This window comes from Pagrus major, chromosome 15 (genome assembly GCF_040436345.1).
Source record: "Pagrus major chromosome 15, Pma_NU_1.0".
NCBI classification, from domain to species: domain Eukaryota; kingdom Metazoa; phylum Chordata; class Actinopteri; order Spariformes; family Sparidae; genus Pagrus; species Pagrus major.
The window spans coordinates 31,034,898-31,041,727 of NC_133229.1; the positions used below are offsets into that span (position 1 = coordinate 31,034,898).

The window sequence follows — 6,830 nt, forward strand, 5'->3', positions numbered from 1 at the left end:
AGACACAAACAACTACAGAGACACAAACAACTACACAGAGACACAAACAACTACAGAGACACAAACAACTACACAGAGACACAAACAACTACAGAGACACAAACAACTACACAGAGACACACTGGTCACTGGTCGCTTGTCTTTCTGAATCAAGTTTTTGAAGTTGTCTGTCCAGATTCTGAGATGATTGAAGTTCTGCTGCTGTAATGTCCTCAGCTGATCCTGAGGCTCGGACTCTTCTGGACCAGCAGACTCCTCTTCACTACGCTGCCAAGAACGATGCTGTCGGCTCCATCAGACTGCTGCTGCAGGCCGGAGCCGCCATCAACTGCACCGACTACAAACAGAGAACTCCACTGCAGCTCGCCGCCAACCTGGGTACAGCTGACATCATCACTGACATCACAAGCTGGCCCAGTACCGAGCCCACGGGGCCGGCTCAGTACCGAGCCCACGGGGCCGGCTCAGTACCGAGCCCACGGGGCCGGTCAGTACCGAGCCCACGGGGCCGGCTCAGTACCGAGCCCACGGGGCCGGTGCTGACTCAGCTCTGTCTGTGTGTTTTCAGAGCGCAGTGAAGCAGCTCGGGTGCTGTTGGAGCTCGGGGCGGAGGCAGGGTTAAAGGACTCTGACGGACAGCTCTGTATGACTGCTCTGATTGGTCGGATGAGTTCAGTGGTAACAATGTCCCGCCTGCTGACAGATAACAGGGCTGTGATTGGTCCAAAACAAAGTCATTCATTAAACTTTAAACCAACTTTTCATTGTTTGTGTGTGTGTAGTAACATACAGACAGATCAACAGAACAGATCCTGGTGTTGATGAATGTGGTCGTATGTTCTGTTCAGGCCCGGCTGGCGCTCAGTCAGTTCCACGTGACCGACAGATTGACCAGACAGCAGTACTACTACCTGAACCTGCTGGAACCAGAACAACACTCACCTGAGACCCAGCTGCAAGGTAACACCTCCACTACTACAGTACTACTGCCTGAACCTGCTGGAACCAGAACCGCGCTCTCCTGACCCGCGTCTCTTGTGTTTTGTAGAAGCTGTCATCAGTGAGCCGACGTCTCCGGTGAGTTCAATCAGACTTATTGATCAGACATGTTTCATTGGTACTGACACGGGAACAGACATGACGGACTGACGGACCGGACCTCTGTCATACTGCACTGTGCGGTACTGTCCAGTGAGAGTGTCTAACTGCAGCGTTCCTGTGCTGTCAGCTGGAGGTGGTGGTGCAGGAGGGGAAGCTGGACCTCATCATGAACCCGGTCTTTCTCAAGCTGATCCAAGTCAAATGGAAACTCTACGGCAGGTAAGCTTCACTCTGATTGGTCTGATTTATTTTACATCATTGAATTCTCAGATGAAAGGTCATTGTCTGTCTCTCTGCCTGTCTGTCTGTCTGTCTGTCTGTCTGTCTGTCTGCCTATCTGTCTGCCTGTCTGTCTGTCCTCCTGTCTGTCTGTCTGTCTGTCTGTCCTCCTGTCTGTCTGTCTGTCTCTCTGTCTGTCTGTCTCTCTGCCTGTCTGTCTGTCTGTCTGTCTCTCTGCCTGTCTGTCTGTCTGTCTGTCTGTCTGTCTCTCTGCCTGTCTGTCTCTCTGTCTGTCCTCCTGTCTGTCTGTCTCTACCTACCTGTCTGTCTGTCTGTCTGTCTCTACCTACCTGTCTGTCTGTCTGTCCTCCTGTCTGCCTGTCTGTCTGTCTGTCTGTCCTCCTGTCTGTCCTCCTGTCTGTCTGTCTGTCTGTCTGTCCTCCTGTCTGTCTGTCTGTCTCTACCTGTCTGTCTGTCTGTCTGTCTGTCCTCCTGTCTGTCTGTCCTCCTGTCTGTCCTCCTGTCTGTCTGTCTGTCTCTACCTGTCTGTCTGTCTGTCTGTCCTCCTGTCTGTCTGTCCTCCTGTCTGTCTGTCTGCCAGGTTGGGGGCATCGCTTCTCCTCATCCTAAACTTCCTGTTCAATGTTGCCTGGACGACCGTCGCTGTCTCTGTGTCCGTCCATCGAGACTCACCAGACCGCTACGTCCTCCCCCAGGTGACCTGTCTGTTTATCTGTCTGTCTCTCTGCCTGTATGTCTAATTTTACCTGTCTGTGTGTTTCTACATGTTTATACCTGTCTGCCTCTACCTGTCTGCCTCTACCTGTCTGCCTCTACCTGTCTCTCTCTACCTGTCTGCCACTACCTGTCTGCCTCTACCTGTCTGCCTCTACCTGTCTCTCTCTACCTGTCTCTCTCTACCTGTCTCTCTCTACCTGTCTGACTCTACCTGTCTGCCTCTACCTGTCTGCCTCTACCTGTCTCTCTCTACCTGTCTCTCTCTACCTGTCTGTCTCTACCTGTCTCTCTCTACCTGTCTGCCTCTACCTGTCTGCCTCTACCTGTCTCTCTCTACCTGTCTCTCTCTACCTGTCTGTCTCTACCTGTCTCTCTCTACCTGTCTGCCTCTACCTGTCTGTCTCTACCTGTCTGCCACTACCTGTCTGACTCTACCTGTCTGTCTCTACCTGTCTGTCTGTCTCAGGACTGGTGGCGTGTCCTCCTCATGGTCCTGGCGCTCCTGTTGGCTCTGGAGGAGGTGCTGAGGGAGGTGCAAGACATCCTGCGCTCGAGGAAGAGGCTCCGCCTTCGGCAACAGTGGGCTGAGCGTCGTCTCCATGACGACCTGCGCTGCTCACATCCCATGTGGCCTCAGGTAGGAAATAACAGGTTTAAAGGAACAGTTCACCTCACGTGTCTGCTAGCTTAGCTTAGCATAAAGACTGGAAACAGCTAGCCCTGTTCTGCTCTCCTGTGTGTGTGTGTGTGTGTGTGTGTGTGTGTGTGTGTGTGTGTGTGTGTGTGTATGTGTGTGTGTGTGTGTGTGTGTGTGTGTGTGTGTGTGTGTATGTGTGTGTGTGTGTGTGTGTGTAGGAGAAGGTTTTTCTTGTGGATCAGAACAGACAGATTCACAGGATGAGAGGACGCTACAGCCAAGACATGTGGTAATAACACACACACACACACACACACACACACACACATACACATACACATGCACACACACACACACACACATACACACACACACACACACACACACACACACACACACACACAGAAGTAGTAAACAGTGTGTGGTCGGGTCTTCTTCCTCCCCCGCTGGGTGGAGAGGTCATCCAACCAATGACAGCTCTGTCCTGCTGAACGAACCTGACCTGTGTGTGTGTGTGTGTGTGTGTGTGTGTGTGTGTGTGTGTGTGTGTTCAGGCACGTGTTTGATTGGCTGGTGTACTCTCTGCTGACGGTGTCATTCAGCGTCCACATGGCCGACGTGTTTCGTCCGTCCGTCCTTCTTCACACCGTCAGTCTGCGTCTGTTCTCCATCACCGTCATCTTCCTGTGGCTGCGACTGATGAAGCACGTCAGAGCCTTCAGGTGCACACACACACGCGCACACACGCACACACACATCTATCTGTATAGTTTGGTTTTTGATTAACATGCTATCTACACGTTACCATGGTAACATCTTGTCTATAGGATAGATGTCTACACCACTGTGGTCAGGTAACAGGTGTGTGTGTGTGTGTGTGTGTGTGTGTGTGTGTGTTTGCTCAGGTTGATGGGTCCGTTCATCGTCATGTTGGGGAACATCGTCGGGGACGTGATGTGTTTCCTGTTCCTGTACGCTGAGATCTTTATTCCCTATGCCTGCAGCTTCTGGATCATATTTGGAGGTCAGTGTGTGTGTGTGTGTGTGTGTGTGTGTGTGCGTGTGTGCGTGTGTGTGTGTGACTTCCTGTTTCCTGTTTCTGGCTTGTTTGATTGATTGGATTGGTTAACATATAGTGTCACTATCACCTCTTGAGGCACAGAGTTGTATAACAACACGAGCCAGGGCTAGCTGGTTAGCATGCTAACTTCAGGACACAACTCGGCCTCACAGAACATCTCTGACACGACGTCAGGGTTAACCATCAGCTTTTACATTTTGTACCTTTAGACGTCTCTGTTGAGGACAACATGATGTCTAATGTCACGTCATCATCAGCTGTATTCATGTTTAGGCTCATCGTCAGTTCCCAGCATGCAGTCTGTCTCTGGTCTGCTGTACAGTCTGTACCGCATCACGCTGGTGGACGAGTACGAGTACGCTGCCATGGTGACGGTGGACGATGTCATGGCTCCTCTACTGTGTGGGACGTTTCTGGCTGCGTCCTCCATCCTGTGTGTCAACCTGCTGATCGCCCTGCTCACCGACACCTTCCAGAGGTCAGAGGTCACACCTGAGGCTGTCCTCGTCCTCAGACACCTGCCTCTGGTCCACCTGGTCCACAGGGTCCACCTGGTCCAGAGGGTTTAGTGACAGTGAAAGTCAATGAAACAGATTCTAAATAAAACAATCAGTCACACTGAAGTTATCGATGATGTTAGCACAGTAACAGTGTAGCGACAGAGTTAGCAGCATTCATACAGTTTAAAATTAGAGGGAAGTATCTGATTATGCTAAGCTAACTGACATCAGTTACTCATTGTGTCAGGTGTTACTGTTTCATATTTTTTAGGGGAATGTTGTTTAAAATCTTCTATCACCTCTTTAACTCTGAACAGGTCAGATATTAGCATGCTAACGTTAGCTGCAACCTGTTTAAATTTAGTGATGATAAAACTACACAGTAAACTCTGATGTTAGCACAGGGCTAGGTTAGCTCGGGCTGAATTAGCATGAGGCTAAATTTGAATTTTTCAACAGCAGCTGACACAGACTGATGGTGTGTGTGTGTGTGTGTGTGTGTGTGTGTGTGTGTGTGTGTGCAGGGTGCACGATAACTCGCAGGCAAATGCCATGATGCAGCAGGCCGCTGTCATCCTGCAGGTGGAGGAATCCATGCCCCTCCTCCGCCGTTTCTATGACAACCAGTACATCTCCAATCACTGCGCGCCTCTGGCCGACGCCTACGACGATGACATTACAACCAACCCCCGTTACCATGACGAGATGGGCCGCATCACTGCGGAGATCAAAGTGTGTGAAGAAAAAAACGATTCTGTTTTTATTTTCAGTGAAGTTCAGGAAGTTAAAGAAGTGTGTGTGTGTGTGTGTGTGTGTGTGTGTGTGTGTGTGTGTGTGTGTGTGTCCTGTAGGAGACTCTGGATCAGTTCCTGGACCTGCAGAAAGACGTGCAGACAGTCGGAGCTTCTGGGTGAGACACTGAGAAACAATGACAAAAATAATCATATTCATATCTTCACCAGAGCACCACACGTGTATCAGTCCGCCGCTGAAAATAGTCCCCAACTACTTCCTGTTTGATAAAAACTACAGTGAGCAGCTGTTCTGTGAGTCCAACATCTGTTCTCCTCTCCACCAGAATCCAGACAGACCAGGAACAGAACCTGCAGGACCAAGAGCTCCAGGACCAGAACCTGCAGAACCAAGAGCTTCAGGACCAGAACCTGTGGAACCAAGACCTTCAGGACCAGAACCTGCAGAACCAAGAGCTTCAGGACCAGAACCTGCAGAACCAAGAGCTTCAGGACCAGAACCTGCAGAAGCAGGAGCTCCAGGCTATCCGAGCAGAGCTGAAGGAGCTCCGGACTCTGGTCCAGCAGCTGGTTCAGATCAGGACTGACTCAGGTGGACAGATTTGAGACAAAGAGGAGACGAACCCTGACGGATCTGTGAGGACCAGAACCTGGTCTGATCTGGTCTGATCTGGTCTGATCAGTGAGAAGCGAAGACAGTTTGTCTGTCGACTCAAAAAAAAATCAAAGAATCTGATTCAAGATGTTTTCTGTAACGACATCATTCAGCAAATTAGATGTTTACATTCATGTTTATTATTATTGTATTATTGCACGTTATATATTTTATATACAGTATATCATGTATATTGTATATTGAGGCCTCATCCGTCTGTTTCTCTTCCGTCTGTCTTCTACTGAGAAACTCACTATTCTGACATAAATGTCATTTCTTTTGACCAACGTTGTTAAACAGGTCATATATTGCACATTTTCAGGTTCATACTTTTATCTGGGGTGCTGGTAGAAAAGGTTTACACACTTTAACACACATATTTATATGACGCCTGTTACATAGTGACGCACGTAAGTTACAGAAGTAAAGGCTCGACTCCAAACCAGGTGTTTCAGGCAGCGCAGGAGTGTTTTCTGTGGGAGACAGTAACTCCCTTTGGACTTTTTCACTTTGCAGAACTTTACATGCACAAAAATGCTTCATAACACAACACAGGAGAGGAAAAAAAAACAAAAAGCAGAATATGACCTCTTTAAAACAAATACGAGACAGTGATGTGATGGTATTTGAGAAGTATGAAACCGATATAAAACTTTGACTGAATTACAGTTTATTACATAAAAATTAAATCCATGAAATCAACTCCATATATGATCCCTGTTGTTATTATTACTATTATTGGTAGCAGTAGTTGTAGTAATAATTATTATTAGTAGTAGTTAATAATTAATGTTATCACTGTTATTATTATTATTATTATTATTATTGTTATTATTATTATTAACATTATTACTATTATTATTATTATTATTACTGTTGTTATTATTACTGTTGTTATTATTATTGTTGTTGTTGTTGTTATTATTATAATTATTAACATTATTACTATTATTATTATTATTATTATTATTATTGTTATTATTATTATTATTGTTATTATTATTGTTGTTGTTGTTGTTATTATTATTATTAACATTATTATTATTGTTATTACTGTTATTATTATCATTATTATTATTATTGTTATTACTGTTATTATTATTATTATTATTATTATTGTTGTTGTTGTTGTTGTTGTTGTTATTAT

General features: G+C 46.8%; 1 protein-coding gene across 1 annotated transcript; it reads left to right on the plus strand.

Moving 5' to 3' along the window:
• The first annotated feature begins 138 nt into the window (after window positions 1-138).
• Window positions 139-5,634, plus strand: LOC141009084 (uncharacterized). The gene is made up of 12 exons (XM_073481495.1): window positions 139-378; window positions 569-678; window positions 849-1,022; window positions 1,229-1,320; window positions 1,922-2,036; window positions 2,525-2,695; window positions 3,218-3,417; window positions 3,601-3,725; window positions 4,062-4,254; window positions 4,801-5,008; window positions 5,128-5,186; window positions 5,355-5,634. The coding sequence occupies exons 1-12, from the start codon at window positions 207-209 to the stop codon at window positions 5,632-5,634; spliced, it is 1,899 nt and encodes a 632-aa protein (XP_073337596.1). The 5' UTR covers window positions 139-206.
• The last annotated feature ends 1,196 nt before the right edge of the window (window positions 5,635-6,830 follow it).